Here is a 22,172-nt window from a genome sequence, read left to right as displayed (position 1 = left end):
CGCCCAGGAGACCTAGAGACACAGATATCCAGGAGAGGTCGGGTGGGGACCCTGGAGAAAGGAGTGTGTCGGTTCTCAGTATTTGCCATGAGAGTTTTGAAGTTCACCTGAGCAGATGACACTGGCGTCCTCCCCATGGCGACAGTTGTGCGAGTTCCAGCCGTTGTGGGGGCAGCGCCACAGGTAGGACTCTTGCCCGGAGCAGCGCACGTCGTCCAGGACAATGGGCCCTGAGCCCTCACCAAAGCGGGCATTTCCCGGGGCCGACACGGCCCGGCCACAGCTCAGCTGCCTGCACACCACGTCGGCGTCATTGGTGTCCCAGCTGTCGTCACACACGGTGCCCCAGGAGCCTCGGTACAGGACCTCCACGCGGCCCTGACACTGGTCACTTCCATTCACCAGCCTCAGGGACAAACCTGTCTCGTTCCCTAGCAGGAGACAGGAAAATTATCTTTCTCTTCCTCCCTCCAGGAAAAGCCCCAGGGTCTCAGTGGACAAGAATTACTTCAGGGACCATGACTTCTGCATGCAGGTTAAGGTAGCCCAGCACAGGACTCTCTGAAGCTTGCTCGCCATTATTCATCATTGAGGGGCTATTCAGATACCCTGGAGGGTCATGCGGTTTACGCATGTGCGCAGTCTGGTGGCCCACAATGTCAGCATTGGGATTGCTGACTGGTCATGGGAAGCAGGGGCGAAGGGTGAAAGCCAGCCGCCTGCCTCCCTACCTCGATGACCAACCCAAGCGCCTACATCAAGCCCACAGTTCCTACCCAGCCACCATCAAGAAACTGTCCTAGACCTAGTGCTTGCAGACTCCACCTTCCCCTGACCGTCCTATATCGTGCGCCCTACGACTGGGCCTGAGGGTTCTTGTGAAGGTTCCTTCATGCTGACCACTGACTCGTGTCGCTCTTAAGCCCCGAGCTTGTACTCAATCTGAAACAGTCCGTGAGCCCTCTGAATATCATACCAGTGGGCAGGACTAACGATCACTGACTCTGAGCTGTGCACACCTACAGCAGCCCGGACCTGTGGGTGGCAGAAAAGAAACACAACATGGCAGCATTCGGTCTGCCGGCAGGAAGGTCATTTGCCAGGTTCAGCACGACAGCACACCTCATGAGTGATCGGGCTCACCAGCCCTTTGCACCCTGTGAGCTGGGCTGGGGCATGACCATTGTCTGGTTCTCATTCTTTCAGGCATGTGTTCAATGAGACCTCTGGTCTCCAAAGAAGATGGACACACGCAACAAACCCATGAGAAGACGACCGCTTCCGCAGCCATTAGGAAAAGGCAAATCCTATCCACAGAGAGATGACTACAATGAAAGCGACAGAAGAAGTCGTGTCGCTGAGGATGTAGAGAAAGCACAACTTCCAGACACTGCTACTGGCACCCTACGTTGGCGTGGCTACTGTGGCAAACAGTTCAGTGCTTCCACAAGTAAGAAACATAACGTCATCACTTGACCCCCACGTTCCACCCCTAGGTATATACCCAGGAGATCTGTAAACGGCTGTTCAAATATCAAAATTGTACACAGCAGTCATGGAAAGGCTATTCAAATGAGTCAACGATAAAATTAATCGACATGGCCTTCAACCGATGCATGGCTTAAAAAAAAACAAAAAAGGCTAGGGATTCATGGTGCCACTGTGCACGTGCGCCATCATGGTGAACCTTGAGAGAGTCTGCCATTGAAAGAAGCCAGCCACAAAAGGCCACATAAGCACGAATCCATTCATACGAAAATGCCAGAGTAAATAAATCCATATTGATAGAAGGCGGACAGGTGATGACCAGAGAGAAATGGGATTGGGTGTGAATGGTAACGGCATGGAATCTTCATCAGGGGCATGAACAATTCTGGAAGTAGATACTGTGATGGTGGCACCGCTCCGACTATCCTAAAAACTCCGGACTCTAGACCTTAGGCTGGAGTCCTAGGTGGGGTAGCGGTTATGCCCAGAGACCCAAAGAGCAGAAAGCAAGCACTATTTGGCCATTTGCTACAGTCCCGAGTCACACAGACCATCATCCCCGTCCTACTGTAGGACTGAAAGAAGCAGGAGCAGACAGCCCTACGGTCCCTACGGAAGACGAGCTACCAGGCTCTGAGGGCAATCCAGGCCCTCTCAGTTGCTCCACGGACACTGCACTGTCAGCACAGAACTGGACCCGAAACCAGAGGACAGCTCCAGAGTAGAGCGCGACATGGCCTGACACCCCTGGGAGAGGCAAGCCTCTGTGCCTGGACTGGGCAAATGTGGGCAGCATTCAGCAGAGAGCACTTGGGACAGAACAAAGCTCTGACAGGGAAGAGCCTCTTTCGGTCGGAAACCGCTTGCCCTGAGTTGTAGGTACAGACGCCATCGGTCCTATGAAGTCAAGTGGCCAAGACCCCTGTCCACGAGGGTCAAGGAGGCCCTAGTATCACATCTTGTCCCTGTCTCCTGAGGAATAGGACGGTGGCCGTGGGGACCCTGACCCGGGAATCAGAGCCCATGCACATGGTTCCGGTGACTCATCTCTTCCCAAGCAGGTATCAGAGGCCTCCCAGCGCATGTCAGCCAGAGAATGGGTGACAAACAGAGTCCTTCTCCTGGTGGCATGGGGACCTGGCGCTGGCATCGGCCCCTCATGTGCACAAAGCACCGCCATAGTGAGCCCGAGCACATAAGAGAAAATGGTGCTAAGACAAACACTGTGAGCAGCCGGTCCTGGGACTTGTACATCCCGTTGTTCCTGAAGCTAGACCCACCCACCACTAATGTCCTCATTATGGGAGACACTGACTCTCTCCTAGCATAAGACAGGTGGAGCTGGGTTCCGGTCACTTGCGAACAAAAGCATCCTGACTAGTAGATCCCACAACCGGAAGGTGGCAGGAAATCATAATTCTTGTGGGGAAACAGAACGCCCCACACTGACTACGGTGGTTAGGGCGGAAGCCGAACCCACATTTAGGAATTTTACCCACGCCAGTTGGTTATGGTGTTGACGATAATATTTCGGCAGGAAATCAAGGATGCTTACCGTAGGAAGGACTTGTATACCACCAATCTGGAGAGACAGAGAGAGAGACAGAAACAAAAAGTAGAATTAGAAAGGAGGTGGAGTCAATCAAGGTTGGCTCAAGTGACTATTAGGTGGGACCAATGGTGGTGATATCTGGGGAGTTCTGCCGGATAGAGGAGAAAGGGGTCTCTGCTAAGAGCCTGCCAAGAGCCAAAATCCCACAGTCGAACGTCCACCACAACGGCAACGAGGTGGTGCCAGGTACAATGGTAACTGCCGTGCTATCATGACACTGTTGTTGGGAAATGCATCGCGTAGGCTCCACGTGGGGAGTAGGACGTGAAAACATCTCTAGTCTCCCAACACATGGAGCGTTTGGTCCAGACAATGCAATCCAGCAGAAATGTTCCCGAGACAGCCTGTCTGTCACCTAAAGTCTTAGTGAGGACTGTGTACCCAGAGGACTCTTATTTCACTGAGCCAGTAAGGACAATCCGTGTGTTGTCAGCTCAACTGGAAGTGTCTACATAACTGAGAGGGACCAGGGAAGGCCCAGGAGAGAGAAAAGCTCCAGAGTCCCCCTTAGAAGTAAAGTTTGGGGCCAGGGCTGGCTTACAAGAGGAGACAGATGCTCAGGAGTCAAGAGGCAGCAGAACTCACCTGGTGTGGTCGTGGGCTGGGACTGGGCAGCTGTGAAGAGACAAGAGCACGTGAGACACCGCACAGAGCTGCCCCAACCGGACGCAAGGGGGAAGGATCTGAGCGGGTCAGATGCCCTCGATGCTGGTCCCCAGCCACGGAGGGTAGGGCCCGTGACATCCACACCCTGGAAGGACGACCCTCTTCAAAGGGCCAGGCACACCAAGAACATGATTTCCCATGTCAAGCTGATGGGCTCCATGGCTACGAGTGGTGAGCGAGTTGACACAAACCCAACGTGTGCCTTGAGCTTTCAGCTGCTCACCATGGCAGCAACACCGAGGAGTCCAGCTCCCACCAACATGCCACGGCTGATCTTTCAGGCCTAGGCAGGGCTCATGACAAGGTTTGTCTGGCAGTCATTGCAGAAGCAGCTGGCCCATCGCACCACAGACCCGCCGCACGGGCCGGGCATCACCCCTCCAGAGGGGGACATGCAGTCAGGGGCTCAGGACCCCAAACCCGCGGCGGCCGTAGCCACACACATACAGGTTGGTCTGCGATCCTAGCCCTGGGCTCCCCGCGAGAGACCCCCATTCAGCAGGCTGATCACTCGCCGCCACCTGCAATGTTGCAGGAGGGCCAGTAACGGCTTCGCGGGGACTGGCAGTTTGGCACGTGTCCTACTTTGCCATCTCCACACCTGGCAGCCTGACAAAAACTGACACTGACACTGACACTGACACTGGAGGAGAGTAGAGGAGACGTGAGGAAGACAGGGATGGTATAAAGAGCTTCCAACGATCTGATCAGAACATGACGTCTCTCTTCCCTACCAAACAGCAAGAGAAACTCCCAACGACAAGAGGCTCACCTGAACAGATGACACTGGCGTCCTCACCATGGGCACAGTTGTGCGAGTTCCAGCCGTTGTGGGGGCAGCGCCACAGGTAGGACTCTTGCCCGGAGCAGCGCACGTTGTCCAGGACAATGGGCCCTGAGCCCTGACCAAAGCGGGCACTTCCCGGGGCCGACACGGCCCAGCCACAGCCCAGCTGCCTGCACACCACGTTGGCGTCATTGATGTCCCAGTCGTCGTCACACACGGTGCCCCAGGAGCCTCGGTACAGGACTTCCACGCGGCCCTGACACCGGTCACCTCCATTCACCAGCCTCAGGGACAAACCTGCCTCGTTCCCTAGCAAGACAAAGAACAAAACCCACTGTCCATGTCTATCTTCTGGCCAAAGGCTTAAGGCTTGGTCCAGACTCAAAAGCTTGCTCACGGCCAGTCTTCCCCGGGCACCGTTCCCTTTCGAACATGCCAAGAGCTTAATCTTCAGCCCATGCACCCTGAGAGCTGAGACACCTAGACAGACCTGTCCAAAGGATGCCACGTTGCGGCAAAGGACGCTATGACGCAATGCATGTGAGTAGGAACACAACCCCCATCCACGTTGGGCATGCTCACGAGGGCATCTTCCAGCCATCGCTGTCAGGCTGAGACCACTGCCCTCTTGGGCAGCTTGTTGGCTTCTGTAGGGTCCTGCCTGGGTTCGGGCAGAGCCCCAGGACCTGCTTGCAACGTGGCAAGAAAGGTGGGAACACTAGCACATGGGCCCCCTTCTTCCGAAGGCTACGCTCCACGGCCTGCGAGCCATGAGAGAGGTCTCAGGAGATTGGACAGACCTCCAAGCATTCCATTAACCTCCTGCAGAATGGTCAGCACTGAACATCGATCCCACTGGAGTCAGGGGGCTATCCGCAGAGCGTCAGACCTGGGATCTGAGAGTCACCTCTTTCTGCTACCCAACACACACAGAGGGGCAAAGAGAGCAAAGACACACCCCGAGGCTCCTCCTGTGACTTCCATAACCAAACTTTATGTAGAAGGAGAGTGAGCCAGGGACTTGGGTACGAATATTTACTCCTTGTTGGTCTTACAGGTGGGTAGACGGGGGGGGGGGGGCAGGTACCCAGAAGTCGTGACAGAGGGAAGAGCGAGAGGTAGACATCTCGGGAAGGAGTCTTCAAAAAGAGTGTGTGGCGGGCCTCTTGACCACTGACACCTGCAATTGTCGCCTTGCTGCACAGGCCTGTTGCTCGGCCAGCCCTGTTGGGATGAAGGCTCTGCAGGAGGACCACCTGGTCCGTCCACACCCATCTCGAAACCTGGCATGTCATTGTCTCCCTCAGAGGGCCTTTGCATCCTACCCACCCTGAGGTATGCATGCCTGAGTGGTGCTGGGTCAACCTGAAATGAGTCAGATATCCTAGTGCCTGTAACACACCATCACTTGCTACACTTTCACCCCCAGGGCACTGTCCATCTGCTTTGGATGTATGCACGGGACACAGATGAATCTGAGGGCGTTCCAAACAGCGAGCGATGGAGAGAATCCAGCATGCTCTGAGGCCCCTTCAGGAGAAGGGCAGTGGTCATCCGTGTCCCTTGTTCCACCCAACGTGTCGGCCCAGATTGCATTACAGCTGACATCCAAACACAGAGGCCAGGTCCCTGAACCTGCACGCAGCTGTCTCCTGGGACAGCCTGAAACAACTAGATGAAACCTCCCGGGCTGATGGCCAGACGGGCCTCTTAGAGCTCCAGGTCTCTTTAAGAACCACCGTGGTGACAAACTGACAAGCAGAAACACGGGATACCCATAATTTCGACCAAGAGCGGTGCTTCTCCCTGAGCGCTGAGAAGAAGGATGGGAACCACGAAAAGACACATTCCCAGTGGGGTCACCTGAGACTCACCCGGGCGAACTGTAGACTGGGGTGAACAGCTGTAGTAGAAAAAAACCTCAAGGCAGACACAAAAGCACACAGGTGCTCCAACTGGATCAAAGGTTGAAGAAATCAGCCTAATCTCACAAGCAGATGACTCCACGTGTCCTTGGGCAGACACAGCAAGGGCCCTCCACGAATCTCTCAGTCCTCTGGGAGCCCCACCCTATGTCCCACTGCCATTGCTTGCCTTGCTGGGCCTGAGGACTGGCTTTCCGGCAGACGGAATGCCACCAGCAGGCCCACGAACACCCTCAGAACCACTGCATCCACGCCACGTGGACACAGCTAGAATGGGTTGGACAGTTATGCTACGAAGATCCCAAGCCTCTCACCCCAGGTGCCATGCGCTCAGCCTTGACAAGGTTTCACAGGCTTTCTGCAGGGGGCCAAGCTCAGGCCCCGGGGTCCCAGGTGGCTCATCAGTGTTCCATGTACCACTCACCAGCCATTCCCTACATCGATCCCCTTCTCCACTACTATCACTGTCGCCCCAGATGCGCAATCTAGACTGCAATCCGGCTCTCTAGGTTGGCTTCATGGAGGACCCAGAAGCAGGGGGCCACAAAGGAGTGAAGGTGGCTCATCTTTCAACCACATTCCCAAAAGGTGCACCTTGAGAACAGGGCCCTAGGAAATCAGGTGTGGACTGAGCAGATGATCCAGCTGACGAGCAGGGGGTCATTTTGCCTGCCCACCGAATGGTGAATGCACCTTGTCACCCACAGTGTCACTGATAATCCCAAGCAATTTCTGTCCACAGAAAGAGGGCAGCTGCCCCTGTGGTCCACCTCTGTGGCACTCCAGGGGACAGCTGCGCCCAGGAGACCTAGAGACACAGATATCCAGGAGAGGTCGGGTGGGGACCCTGGAGAAAGGAGTGTGTCGGTTCTCAGTATTTGCCATGAGAGTTTTGAAGTTCACCTGAGCAGATGACACTGGCGTCCTCCCCATGGCGACAGTTGTGCGAGTTCCAGCCGTTGTGGGGGCAGCGCCACAGGTAGGACTCTTGCCCGGAGCAGCGCACGTCGTCCAGGACAATGGGCCCTGAGCCCTCACCAAAGCGGGCATTTCCCGGGGCCGACACGGCCCGGCCACAGCTCAGCTGCCTGCACACCACGTCGGCGTCATTGGTGTCCCAGCTGTCGTCACACACGGTGCCCCAGGAGCCTCGGTACAGGACCTCCACGCGGCCCTGACACTGGTCACTTCCATTCACCAGCCTCAGGGACAAACCTGTCTCGTTCCCTAGCAGGAGACAGGAAAATTATCTTTCTCTTCCTCCCTCCAGGAAAAGCCCCAGGGTCTCAGTGGACAAGAATTACTTCAGGGACCATGACTTCTGCATGCAGGTTAAGGTAGCCCAGCACAGGACTCTCTGAAGCTTGCTCGCCATTATTCATCATTGAGGGGCTATTCAGATACCCTGGAGGGTCATGCGGTTTACGCATGTGCGCAGTCTGGTGGCCCACAATGTCAGCATTGGGATTGCTGACTGGTCATGGGAAGCAGGGGCGAAGGGTGAAAGCCAGCCGCCTGCCTCCCTACCTCGATGACCAACCCAAGCGCCTACATCAAGCCCACAGTTCCTACCCAGCCACCATCAAGAAACTGTCCTAGACCTAGTGCTTGCAGACTCCACCTTCCCCTGACCGTCCTATATCGTGCGCCCTACGACTGGGCCTGAGGGTTCTTGTGAAGGTTCCTTCATGCTGACCACTGACTCGTGTCGCTCTTAAGCCCCGAGCTTGTACTCAATCTGAAACAGTCCGTGAGCCCTCTGAATATCATACCAGTGGGCAGGACTAACGATCACTGACTCTGAGCTGTGCACACCTACAGCAGCCCGGACCTGTGGGTGGCAGAAAAGAAACACAACATGGCAGCATTCGGTCTGCCGGCAGGAAGGTCATTTGCCAGGTTCAGCACGACAGCACACCTCATGAGTGATCGGGCTCACCAGCCCTTTGCACCCTGTGAGCTGGGCTGGGGCATGACCATTGTCTGGTTCTCATTCTTTCAGGCATGTGTTCAATGAGACCTCTGGTCTCCAAAGAAGATGGACACACGCAACAAACCCATGAGAAGACGACCGCTTCCGCAGCCATTAGGAAAAGGCAAATCCTATCCACAGAGAGATGACTACAATGAAAGCGACAGAAGAAGTCGTGTCGCTGAGGATGTAGAGAAAGCACAACTTCCAGACACTGCTACTGGCACCCTACGTTGGCGTGGCTACTGTGGCAAACAGTTCAGTGCTTCCACAAGTAAGAAACATAACGTCATCACTTGACCCCCACGTTCCACCCCTAGGTATATACCCAGGAGATCTGTAAACGGCTGTTCAAATATCAAAATTGTACACAGCAGTCATGGAAAGGCTATTCAAATGAGTCAACGATAAAATTAATCGACATGGCCTTCAACCGATGCATGGCTTAAAAAAAAACAAAAAAGGCTAGGGATTCATGGTGCCACTGTGCACGTGCGCCATCATGGTGAACCTTGAGAGAGTCTGCCATTGAAAGAAGCCAGCCACAAAAGGCCACATAAGCACGAATCCATTCATACGAAAATGCCAGAGTAAATAAATCCATATTGATAGAAGGCGGACAGGTGATGACCAGAGAGAAATGGGATTGGGTGTGAATGGTAACGGCATGGAATCTTCATCAGGGGCATGAACAATTCTGGAAGTAGATACTGTGATGGTGGCACCGCTCCGACTATCCTAAAAACTCCGGACTCTAGACCTTAGGCTGGAGTCCTAGGTGGGGTAGCGGTTATGCCCAGAGACCCAAAGAGCAGAAAGCAAGCACTATTTGGCCATTTGCTACAGTCCCGAGTCACACAGACCATCATCCCCGTCCTACTGTAGGACTGAAAGAAGCAGGAGCAGACAGCCCTACGGTCCCTACGGAAGACGAGCTACCAGGCTCTGAGGGCAATCCAGGCCCTCTCAGTTGCTCCACGGACACTGCACTGTCAGCACAGAACTGGACCCGAAACCGGAGGACAGCTCCAGAGTAGAGCGCGACATGGCCTGACACCCCTGGGAGAGGCAAGCCTCTGTGCCTGGACTGGGCAAATGTGGGCAGCATTCAGCAGAGAGCACTTGGGACAGAACAAAGCTCTGACAGGGAAGAGCCTCTTTCGGTCGGAAACCGCTTGCCCTGAGTTGTAGGTACAGACGCCATCGGTCCTATGAAGTCAAGTGGCCAAGACCCCTGTCCACGAGGGTCAAGGAGGCCCTAGTATCACATCTTGTCCCTGTCTCCTGAGGAATAGGACGGTGGCCGTGGGGACCCTGACCCGGGAATCAGAGCCCATGCACATGGTTCCGGTGACTCATCTCTTCCCAAGCAGGTATCAGAGGCCTCCCAGCGCATGTCAGCCAGAGAATGGGTGACAAACAGAGTCCTTCTCCTGGTGGCATGGGGACCTGGCGCTGGCATCGGCCCCTCATGTGCACAAAGCACCGCCATAGTGAGCCCGAGCACATAAGAGAAAATGGTGCTAAGACAAACACTGTGAGCAGCCGGTCCTGGGACTTGTACATCCCGTTGTTCCTGAAGCTAGACCCACCCACCACTAATGTCCTCATTATGGGAGACACTGACTCTCTCCTAGCATAAGACAGGTGGAGCTGGGTTCCGGTCACTTGCGAACAAAAGCATCCTGACTAGTAGATCCCACAACCGGAAGGTGGCAGGAAATCATAATTCTTGTGGGGAAACAGAACGCCCCACACTGACTACGGTGGTTAGGGCGGAAGCCGAACCCACATTTAGGAATTTTACCCACGCCAGTTGGTTATGGTGTTGACGATAATATTTCGGCAGGAAATCAAGGATGCTTACCGTAGGAAGGACTTGTATACCACCAATCTGGAGAGACAGAGAGAGAGACAGAAACAAAAAGTAGAATTAGAAAGGAGGTGGAGTCAATCAAGGTTGGCTCAAGTGACTATTAGGTGGGACCAATGGTGGTGATATCTGGGGAGTTCTGCCGGATAGAGGAGAAAGGGGTCTCTGCTAAGAGCCTGCCAAGAGCCAAAATCCCACAGTCGAACGTCCACCACAACGGCAACGAGGTGGTGCCAGGTACAATGGTAACTGCCGTGCTATCATGACACTGTTGTTGGGAAATGCATCGCGTAGGCTCCACGTGGGGAGTAGGACGTGAAAACATCTCTAGTCTCCCAACACATGGAGCGTTTGGTCCAGACAATGCAATCCAGCAGAAATGTTCCCGAGACAGCCTGTCTGTCACCTAAAGTCTTAGTGAGGACCGTGAACCCAGAGGACTCTTATTTCACTGAGCCAGTAAGGACGGTCCATGTGTTGTGGGCTCGACTCTAAGTGTCCACATATTGAGAATGGTCAGGGAAGGCCCAGGTAGCAGAAACAGTCCACTGTTCTCCACTGAAACTACTGACTGGATCCCCAGGTAGCCAGTACCCTGACTGAGATACTCAGGAGACAAGAGGCAGCAGAACTCACCTGGTGTGATCGTCGGCTGAGACTGGGCAGCTGTGAAAACAAAAGTACATGAGACACAGTGCACAGAACTGATATGACTGGACACAAAGGTAGAGGACCTGAGGAGGTCACAACCTTTGAAACTTGTCCCCTGCCATGAAGAGCAGGGCATAATCCACCCACACCCCAGAAGGATGCTCCTTGTAAAAAGACCAGGAAGACCACAAATATTATATCCAATAGTAAGGTGATTAGCTTCATGTCTACATGTCATGACCATATTGAAGCAAAAAAGATCATCTCTGTAGAGCTTTTGTCAGCCTGCTGCAGAGGCAAGTGCAAGGAGCCCAGCTTCCACCAAAAGGCAATGGCTGATCTTTTAGGCCTAAGCAGGAGTCATGACAAGGTTTGCCTGGCAGGAATGGCAAAAGCAGCTGTCCTTCGCAGCACAATCCAGTGCACGGACCAGGCATCACATTTCTCGGGTGGGAGATGCAGTCAGGGACTCAGGACCCCAAGCCCAGGGCCACCATAGGCACACACATACAAACTCTGTAATCCTAGCCGGGATCCCCATGAGAGTCCTCCATTTTGCAGGAGGATCTTTCGCTGCCTGATGCAGCGTTGCAGGAGGCCCGTAATTGTTTCATGGAGACTTGCAGTTTGGTTCTTCTCCTAATTTACCATCTCTACACCTGGCAGCCTGAAACAGCTAATACTGATTCCAGTGGAGAGTTCAGGAGACTTGAGAAAGACAAGGATGGTATAAATAGCTTCCAATGAGCTGATCAGAATGTGAGGTCTCTCTTCCCTACCCCTACCCCCAAAAGACAAACACCGAATGATGAGAGGCTCACCTGAGCAGATGACACTGGCGTCCTCACTATGGCCACAGTTGTGCGAGTTCCAGCCGTTGTGGGGGCAGCGCCACAGGTCGGACTCATGCCCAGAGCAGCGCACGTTGTCCAGGACAATGGGCCCTGAGCCCTGACCAAAGCGGGCACTTCCCGGGGCCGACATGGCCCAGCCACAGCCCAGTTGCCTGCACACCACGTTGGCGTCATTGGTGTCCCAATCATCATCACACACGGTGCCCCAGGAGCCTTGGTACAGGACCTCCACGCGGCCCTGACACCGGTCACCTCCATTCACCAGCCTCAGGGCCAAACCTGCCTCACTCCCTAGCAAGACAAAGAACAAAACCCACTGTCCATGTCTCTCTTCTGGTCATAGGTGTAAGGCATATTCCAGACTCAGGGGCTTGCTCATGGCCAAAGTGCCCTGGGCATCATTCACCTTTGAACATGCCTAGAGTTTAATCTTCCTCACAGGGAAATAGTGGAAACATCCTATACATCCTAGGCCTTAGGATATTCTGATGCAGGGAAGCACCTTATGATTCAATCGAGGTGAGTAGGAAGATAACCCCAAACCCCACTGGGCCTGCTCAGGATCGAGCCCCATAACTACTGGTTGCAAGCCAAGACCACTGCTCTGTGGGGCAGCTTTTTGGCTTCTGAGGAGCCCTGATGTTTTCTGGAAAAAGCCCCAGGACTTGATGGCAACTTGGCACGAAAGGAGCAGTACCGTCATGTTGCCCCCCCTCTTCCTGAGGCCCCACTCCATAGCGTGGGAGCCATGAGCAAGGTCACAGCAGGACTTGTGAAGGCTCTAAGTATTACATTAACTCCCTGCTGGAGACTCTTCACTGAACTTCATCCCATGATTCCCCTGATTCAGGTGGCCAGCCCCCTAAGATCAGACCTAGGGTGTGAGAGACACCTCTTTCTACCACCAAACACACACACACAGGGACAAAAATAATGAAGGGCACACCCTGCGACTCCTCCTGTCACTTCCAAACCCAAACTTTATCTAGAAGAAGAATGAGTCAAGGGGATCATTTACCTATATTTGGTGTTACAGGTGTGGAGTTGGGGAGCCAGGTGCCTGGAAGTGATGACAAAGGGAAAGGCCAGAGTTAAACATCATGGAAAGCAGTCTTCTAAAATAGTTTTTGGCAGGCAGCTGACAATGCACATTGCAGCCTGCCACCTTGCTTCTATTTGTGATACACAAGCCTCCTGCTCAGCCAGCTCTCTTGGGATCAAGGCCATGCAAGAGCACAACCTGGTCCATCCACATCAGTCTCTAAGCCTAGCATGTTCTTTTCTCCCTTACAAAGCCTTTGCCACCTCCCTGCTCTGAGGCATGTAGTCTGAGCAGTTTCCCACACTCTGAAGCTTGGGCAAAAAGAGTCAGGAGCATGGTGGGTTGACTTGAAACCAGTCAGGTATCTTGGTACCCGAAACTTGCCATCAGTTATTACACTCCTATCCCCTGGGCACTGTCCCTGCCACTTTGGATATACGTGACCCTGATGAATCTGAGGTTGCTGAAAGCAGTGAGTGATGAAGAGAATCCAGCCTGCTGTCCCTTCAGAGGAGGTTAATCGTCATCCGTGTCCACTCTCCCACTCATCATATCAGCCAAGATTGCCTTACAGCTGAAATTCATGTAACGCAGGGCCAGTTCCCTGAACCTGCAGGCAGCTGTTTCCTGGGACAGCCTGAAAGGACTGGATGAAACATCATGGATTGATAGACAGATGGGACTTTAGAATCCCAGGTCTGGTTAAGAACCACCTGTTGGGAACTCTATGATGGGGGTGGGGGACAAAGCGTAAACATAGGTTCTCTGAAGAACAGTGGTTCTCCCAGAATGGGTAGAAGAGGCATTGGGGGGGGGGGGATGAAGAAAAGGAACATTCCAAGTACGGTCATAAGGACTCACCTGGCTGGCTTGTGGACTGGGTGTGAGTAGCTGTGAGAAAGAAACTTGAGGTTAGACACAAAGCTACCGGTGCCCCAACTGGATCAAGCTGGAAGATTATGAGACTATGCATACAGAGCTGATGACTTCACGTTCCCTCAGTTAGACAGAGCCAGGGCCCTCCATGAATCTCTCCATCCTCTGGGAGCCCCACCCTATGTCCCATTGCCATTGCCTGCCTTGCTAGGTCTGAGGGCTGACTTTTCAGCAAGCAGAATGCCACCACCCTGCCTGCAACAGGCTGCCATATCATTGTGTTCATTCAGCATGGGAACAGCAAGAATGAGTCTGGGCAGTTATTCTAGGAAGACTCCAATTCCACCAGTCCAGGTGCAATGCTCTCAATCTTTACAAGGTCTCTTGGGCTTTCTGCAGAGGTCAAGCTCAGGTCCCTTAGTCATATGTGGTTCTTCAGCATTCTATGTACTATTGAGCGGTCATTCCCTGCACCTTCCCCACTTCCAACTGCTATTCACTGCCTGCCCAAATGCACAGTTTGAACAGCAATCCTGTTCTCTGAGTTTGCCTCACTGATGGCCCAACATAATTTGACCACAAAGGGGTGAAGGTGGTTCGTTTTCCAACCACACACAAGATGTGTGCCTTGAGAAAGATCGTCCTGGGAAATTGGTGGTGTACTGAGTAATAATTCCACTGAGAAGGAATAATGGCTCAATTTTTCTGTCCACTGAATAGTGGATGGTTCCTTTCACCCACCATGCCATTGTTGCTGCAAAGTCATATTGGTCCTTCTCTGTTAGCTTAATAGGGGAGGAGAACATACTCTACCCTTTCTTTATTATTGTATATCAGTTGCCTGCTATCTCCAGGAAACCTTAGGAGGCACAGGATATCTCAGAGAGGGTTGGATGTGGGCCTTGTAGTATGCAGTGTGTTTGTTCCCATCAAAGACCACTTCAAGAGAGAGCCAGGAATATTTGTTTCCCACCTGAACAGATGACACTGGCATCCTCCCCATGGCCACAGTTGTGTGAGTTCAGCCATTGTGGGGGCAGCTCCACGGGTAGGACTCATGCCTTGAGCAGTGCACACTGTCCAAGACAATTGGCCTTGAGCCTTGACCAAACTGGGAATTTCCTGGGGCTGACATGGCCCAGCCACAGCCCAGCTGCCTACAGACCATATTGGCATCATTGGTGTCCCAGTCATCATCACACACAGTGCCCCAAGAGCCTCAGTACAGGACCTCCACGTGGCCCTGACACCGGTCACCTCTACTCACCAGCCTCAGGACCAAACTAAATTCAGTCCCTAAATGAAGGCATAACATTTCTCTTACATGTTGCCACAAATGACAAAGTCTTAGGACTCTATCATATTCATAGTGCTTCACAGTAGGTGAAGGTCACTGAGAGTTTTAACTAGGCTGGACTCTTAAAGTATCATGAGTTAGAATTCTTCAAGGTTAAAAGGACAGTGACTTCTCTCCCCAATCTAAGCCACTAGAACTTCAAGGGGAAGTGAATGCACCTTAGTTTGTAGCCTTGAGAGGGCTTAAAGACTATCCACAAGTTTTTTGTCTGAGCAAAACAGGGACACAGCTCGACCCATGACTGTCCCATGCTGAAGAGAATTCTTGTCTAATGACACCAGGATGTCTTGTGAGTTCTCATACATATCTTGGGCTCTGAGGTTGGCTTAGAAAACATTTTTCACATGCTCCTTCTGGCTCCATAGTCAAGTCTTTGGGGCTAGAATGGCTGGGACCAGTGCATATTTGTGGGATGAAACAGGTAACTCTGTAGTCTAGAGACTGATTCCACTGGTCTCTGACCCAAGGCACCCAGGCTCCTAGAGATCCCATATTTCAACTGATTCCTCCCCACCCACTAGGGATGGACAATGAAGGAAGCTCCAACTCAAGCCGGGCCCTGGGTCACAAGGGACCTTCCTTTGTGTTATATGCATAAAACACTCTTTCTCACCCCAGTTCCTAGAATTCTTCCTGAATAAGAGTGACACCCATGTATATATTTGGCATCGTTACCCACCAAAAAGGAGCCAAATAAAATTAATCATTACCTATTGCACCAGTAGTCCCAGTATCCTCTGTAGTGCTATCTGCATAGATAGATTATAGAAGGAGGGGGGAAAAACATAAAATGTAAAATTAGGTCCCTTCTGAGGAGAATCAATAACTGGAAGTAAAATAGAACCTGCTAAGGAAACATTATTTCTGACCTGGATTTCATCTTGCTATGTGACTTTAGAAAAGGGAACAAACCTGTCTAGCCTCAAGCTCTTTCATTCTAAAAGACTATTTTGGAAGAAATCTCTCTTCATTAACCTACTGACCTTGATTCTGACCATCCCACACATGACCTATGCAGGGCTCCAGGGGACAGATGTAAAAATAACTTTTCTAATCCTTATGCTTCTAACTGATTTCTCTTGTCTAATTGCATTGGCTAGTATCGCTTACACAGTGTTAAATGACAGGGGTCCCAAAGGCCATCTTGCCTTGTTTTCTACTCTAGTGAAAATGCTTCTGATGTTTACCCATTAAGTAAGATTATGGCTTTAAACCTATGATTTCCACATTGTTTCAAGGAGCTGTGGTGTTCGTCCAAGGCCCCAGCAAGATCCTACCTGGTGCTGGGACCTGAAGAAGAGATGACCTGATTGCTCCTCTTAACCCACTCTCACTAAAGCATTCATTTTGTTTCTGAATTCCCTATTGGACTTCTACCTGAGGTCTTTTTGGATCTAGAGAAAGTTGACTCCCACATCTACCCCACACTGGAGGTCCTGACAAGAGTAGGTCTATGTAAGTCCTATATGCAGTCAGATAGTGTCATAGTCAGATATTTAAGCCCCTGAGTTCCTCACCTGCACCCCTGGGTGGACCAGTTGTACCAAAGAACTTGTCAGGCCCAGCTGTTACTCCTAATACATAGTCAGAGGAAACCACTCTAGAGAGGAGCAGGTTCTCCTCTTACACCTGCTACAAGTAAGAATCTTGGGAAGACATGGCTAAATTTAACAAAGCCAGTGTCCTCCTCATCTTTGGTGACATCTGTGTCCTTAATCATAGGGAAGAGAAAGAGGTAAAGTCAGACTTCACCCCATGGCCTTTAGGGACAGGAAAGCATAATGCCTGAGGAACAGAAATGCCGGACATGTGTACCATTAAGATTCCCAGCTGATCCATGCTGACTCCTACTCAGGGGCCTTCATGTGAAGGCTCTCCTTCTTTTGTCCTAAGGTCAACATTTCCCATGTGATATGGCAGTGACTTTCCTTCCCAAAGCCCAGGTTGCCAGAAACTCGAGCTGTATTGACTACCTCCCAGCTGTTTCATTGGAGGTGCCCCCAGGGGGGTGCACGGGACCTCTGACGCCCATAAGCTGAAGGACCATGGTTACTTTATACTGAGAAGGAACCAAGTTGGTCTGATATGGGCTCAGGAAAATGCACAAGCACACAAGGATGCTACCCCAACAGGTTTGCACTTGCCTCTCCAGGCCCTGCAGCCAGAGACCCAGCACCCCAGCCTGGCCAGGCACCAACGTGCAGTGGTGAGGACCACAGGGGTAGGCCCTGAGCATGAGCAACAGGGCCTTCCTGGAGACAAGACGCCAAGCTCCACCTTGGAACTCCTTGGAAGTGCCTGTGCAGGTCAATCCCTCCCCAATCTCAGGGACATGGTCCCATTGAGGCCTGAGGCCTTGTTCAGAGGTTCCCTCTTTGTTGCTGAGCACCCCTATCTCTTACACCTTTTGCACCTCTTCTGGATCAGAGATGGCCCTGTGAGTACAGTGAGGTAATGAGCCCATAGTGATCCCATATAACAAATGTTACCTTCTACCGCAGCTGTTGCCAGGGATGCCTCCGTGGGAGACAAAGAAGCTAGAGTGGAGAAAGGAAGAGGTAATCAGTATTGGCTCTCATTTGAGAAGGGGTGGACTTCTGTTTCCTTAGCTCTGAAGTAAGGGCTGTATGCAGTGATCCAGAAACCCCACCCACTGCTGACAGGCTCCATTTCTTCCTTACAAAACAGAATTCCTCTCTCTGTCATTTCATCAGCCCGTATTCAATGCTGGAATGCCACCAGAGATCTTCTTTGTTCCTGCCACCAACCCCCACCTCCGCCTCCACTGTCTCCATCCAAAAAATAACCCAGTTGACTAACAGCCCCACCTGATTTACAAGGTCGCATTTCCAATACAAACGGCCTATTTCTATACCTTACCCACACCCTTAAATGACAAGTATCTACCATCACTGAGATATTCCTGAGGAGGTGGCCCCAACTAAGAATAAAGGCAGTTTTTTCAAAGATGCATCCCCAAATGCTGAAATAAACCACTCCAAAGTGACTGCTTGGAGGCCCACACTTTCTGGGGGAAGCCATTCTCAAGTGATGGATTATCTGGGTCACGTCCCATGCACGGGGGCATGTGCACACACCAGTCCACATAGCAAATGCCAGAGGTCACTCTAAAGATGGATAATTTATCTAGGAACCCCCCTTTGGGGGACACATTGAGTGTTATCCTCAGGGTTTCTTTGTGGATTAAGAGACCACTTGGTGCTTGAACACCCACCAGCATTGTGTGAACAAGGAGAAACTCAGCATTGGTGTGTGCTAGGTTGAGCCAAGGAGAAGTTCTCTCTTCCACTGTGAGTGTAAATATCTTTTGCTTGTCATTTAATCCCCAGTAAAGAGAATATACTGGTTACTTCAGTGTTTGATTTTGGTATAGATTTAAGTTTTAAGGACCAGAAGTCCCTAGTCCTTCTCTCCTGGCTTTAAAAGGAGGAGATAGGGCCACATAGGAAGGCATTTGGTCATCCCAGGCCAGGGATCATCAGAACGATACCACTGGGTGTTGCATTGACAAACTCTGGAGGAGCCTGTGATTGAAACCCACCTGCACCGCTTCCCAGCTTTAGGACTCCAGGCAAGTCACTTGCCTTCTCTGAGCCTGGGATCTCACCCTTTCTGAGTGAAAAGGAACCTGCCCTATAACATCAAATAAGACATGGCTTAGAGTAAAGCAGGTAAACTGCAAAGTGCTGTGGGCATGCACCGTGATGTAGAGGTCAGCAGGAGCCTCTGCCAGCCAAGGGGCACAGGCGACCACACAAGGCGAGGTCAGCTCTACCTGAGCACACAACTCCAGCGTCTTCCCTGTGGCCACATTCATGGTTGTACCACCCGCTGTGGGAGCAGCTCGACAGGTAGGGCTCCCATCCTGAGCAGTATACGGAGCCCAAGAGAATGTTCCCCGAGCCCTGACCAAAGTAGGCCCCGCCCGGGGCCAACACCGCAAGGCCACAGCCGAGCTGCCGACAGACAACATCTGCATCCTGGGTGTCCCAGTCATCGTCACACACGGTGCCCCAGTAGCCTTGGTACAGGACCTCCACGCGGCCCTGACACCGGTCACCTCCGCTCACCAGCCTCAGAGGCAAACCTGCATTGAAAGAATGGAAAGCTCTCGTCCTCTCTCTGCCCCCTTGGCTTTCACTCACCAGTACCCCCTGTTCCCCTCCTCCTTCTGACCACTTCCCCATCTCCTTCACCCCTGTTTCTCCTCTCCCAGCACCTTACATATTGCTGCCCTGCCACACGCTGTCTTAGCCCTCTTCTCATGCTATCTTCCCCCTGAATGAGCTCATGTGCTCTGAGAGCTTTCCAGGAGGAGGGACCCCCAAAGCCACCTCTCCAGTGCTGATCAACCCCTACAAGCCCAGCCAAGCTCTAGACCAATATTCCCAGTGACCTTCTGGATAGCCGGGCCCTGCTGTCTGGTACCCAACACAGTCTCTTTTGTCTACTTCAATCATGGAGTCACCATGCTCCACATGAGCAATGTTGGAAATCTGGTTGCTATATTGGATTCCCCCTCTTCTGTACCTCTTGTATCCAATGTATCAACAGGGTTGTCTTTCCTTTTATTCTTACTGCCATTTTGCTAGATCTTTCTTCTCCTGAACCTGGCCTACTCCAGGGCCCTGTCAGTGGACTTTCCTGCCCTCTGCCCCTCTCTCTTGAATCCATCCCATTGATGGATTCCATAAGCATTTACGGAGAGCTTACTCTATGCCCCCTCCTCTGCTGATGGGATTGATCTGTTTCCCCCTGGAAGGTCCCAAGTCTTGTTTTCATAAATTGTGAATATGTTCAACTCATTTTCCTGCTCAAAGCACCTCACTGTGTTCTCCACTTGATCAGGGTCAAGTCTTGGATGGCATTCATCCAAGAGTGGGCCTCAGGTCACCTTTCAAGCCTCCTGACAGAGCCGGGGTGCCACTGTCATGGGCACCTTGCTCCTGCCTGACATGATCCTGCTGAACCACCTGCGCTATGGGAGGCAAACAAGCAGCAGGGTCTGAGGAATCCAGCCCAACACTGTGACAGCAGGAGCTCGGTCTAAGGTGTGCTTTTCAATGGTTGGTTTGTGGTTATGAGAAATTTATGGGGGGGGGGGGACCAGAGAGGGTGGGATGGGATGGAAGATAAGGGTGGTTGCCGTGGTCTTTATAAAGGAAGGAGTCAGAGAAAGAGAGAGGAAATGCCAATCGGGCTGTTTCTAGAGTATTCTAGAGGTGCGTTCCAGGCCTCCTCAGTCTTTCCTGCTGCCCCTTCACTGCTGTGAATGTCCCTGCAGAAGATCTCTCAGTCTCCCTGCCCTCAGCTGCCCTTTACTGGTGGTCAATCACCAAAAAACTCCCCTCCAGCCCCTCCCAGGCCACTTTTGGACCCTCAGGGCAGCTTCTGAAAGGACAGAGATTGGTCTCAACAGAGCCAAGAACCCCATGGTAGGATCCACTGTCCTAAGTGGTCACATCAAGGACTCTGACATATTAAATTCAGTGCAAAGTGTGCACAGATGCTCAGAGGTTGAGGAAAGATGGATAGATTTAGTAAGAATAGTGAACAGAGGCAAAGGCACCTGTTCTGGGTTCAAATTTCTGCCCAGACACTTCCCCACCCTGTGGCCTTAGACATATAACTATTGACAAGTGACCAATCTGTGCCCCAGTTTCCTCACTGCAACTTGGGGGTAATAATACTACTTACCTCAAAGTGTTGGAAAGATTTCATGATAACAGCACTTACTGTGTGCATTAGCTGAGCACGTACTACGTGCCAAGCAGTATTTTAAATGATTTTTTTATACATTAACTCATTTGGTGTATGAAACTGATTTTGTGCAAGGTACATAGAAAGTGCTTTGGAGATGTAAGTTATCATCAAGATAACTATCACTAAGAAGAGGCACTGGCTTTTTTTCACCTATCTCTCCTGACACCAAGCTGAAGCTAATCTCACGCAACAAATGAGCGAGAAGCAGAGAGAAGGAAGGAGGATGACAGTGAGACTGGCTGAGTGCGGATCTGGGACACGCCTAGGGTCTCAGCATCCACTGATCCTTCCCTCTCCATCCCTGCGTTCTAAAGGACAGGTGCTAGCCCTGTGGCCAAGACTGCACTCAGCCTCAACTAGCCAACAGCAGCAGCAACAGCAGCAGAACTGGCTGGCTCAGCCAGTGAGCAAAACCCCAGGAAGACAAGTAAAGAAAAAATGTCTTACCATAGTCTGTAGTCAAGGGGTTCCACAGACCTAGACAGAAACAAAATTCACCTTGAAACAGAGGTTCTGCTGTTTATAAATGATGTACAGTCACAGAAATTGGCTTGAGCATTACCTTACAACCATGCCAGGGGGCGCTGTGGCTCACTCTTGGGTCTCTGTGCCGACAGTGTTCTTGCAGTGTTTGGGGTTTTGCAAGAATAGATTACAAGTGGGCTAGATATGGAGTGTTTGATAATTTTAGATGTAATGAAGTACATGCCTCTTTACGCTGTAGCCACTTACGCTACAGTTTATAGCGTAATCTGTTCGCAGAAAGAAGGGCTAGACAAGAAAAGGCAGCGTAGACGGGTTTCCAGGATTCTGGATGCCAGTTGAATCCTCCTTCCAGTCTGAAATTTGAGTGGAGTCAGCACTCAGAATAGCCACTCAGAGGCCCCCTAAAAAAGTATTTATGCTGGCAGCAGATGACCTCTTCCTTCTGATCCATACCCTGTGAAATTTCTAGTCTATCTTGAAGAAAACCGACATCTAGAGAACCCTGGATCTTTATCATCAGTGAGGCCACTCTAAAGCTCTCGGTGCCCTTCGACTTCAGATTAACCCTAAGAGCACCTTCAGGGGCCATCAGACTTAATTTTAGTTTTTGAGTTTCTTTTTTTGAGCAAATCACATTCTATTTGTGAGGATTGACAGGTCGTGACCTTTCTATGTTTTTAGAGGTCTTCCAAAGGACAAAAAGAATATTTATTCATTAAAAGAAAATAGGATAGGGGCGCCTGGTGGCTCAGTCGGTTAAGCATCCGACTTCGGCTCAGGTCATGATCTCACAGTTCGT

The 22,172-nt window shown here is 51.7% G+C and overlaps 1 protein-coding gene across 1 annotated transcript in view; it reads right to left on the bottom strand.

Annotated features, from left to right (window-relative positions):
* Positions 1-22,172, bottom strand: part of DMBT1 (deleted in malignant brain tumors 1) — an 86,891-nt gene that overhangs the window by 49,010 nt on the left and 15,709 nt on the right. The window contains exons 4-17 of the mRNA XM_043597771.1: positions 21,335-21,364; positions 18,900-19,211; positions 17,593-17,640; positions 15,814-15,852; positions 13,732-13,761; positions 12,847-12,888; positions 11,796-12,119; positions 10,960-10,989; positions 10,318-10,344; positions 7,382-7,705; positions 4,539-4,862; positions 3,686-3,715; positions 3,044-3,070; positions 108-431 (exon numbers count right to left, since the gene is read on the bottom strand). Of these exons, the coding sequence (XP_043453706.1) occupies positions 108-431; positions 3,044-3,070; positions 3,686-3,715; positions 4,539-4,862; positions 7,382-7,705; positions 10,318-10,344; positions 10,960-10,989; positions 11,796-12,119; positions 12,847-12,888; positions 13,732-13,761; positions 15,814-15,852; positions 17,593-17,640; positions 18,900-19,211; positions 21,335-21,364 (1,911 nt within the window). The remainder of the gene's footprint in view (positions 1-107; positions 432-3,043; positions 3,071-3,685; positions 3,716-4,538; positions 4,863-7,381; positions 7,706-10,317; positions 10,345-10,959; positions 10,990-11,795; positions 12,120-12,846; positions 12,889-13,731; positions 13,762-15,813; positions 15,853-17,592; positions 17,641-18,899; positions 19,212-21,334; positions 21,365-22,172) is intronic.

Source organism: Prionailurus bengalensis, chromosome D2, assembly GCF_016509475.1.
Source record: "Prionailurus bengalensis isolate Pbe53 chromosome D2, Fcat_Pben_1.1_paternal_pri, whole genome shotgun sequence".
NCBI lineage: Eukaryota > Metazoa > Chordata > Mammalia > Carnivora > Felidae > Prionailurus > Prionailurus bengalensis.
The sequence above is the reverse complement of the archived record's forward strand: the minus strand, read 5'-3'. Positions and strand labels throughout refer to the sequence as shown.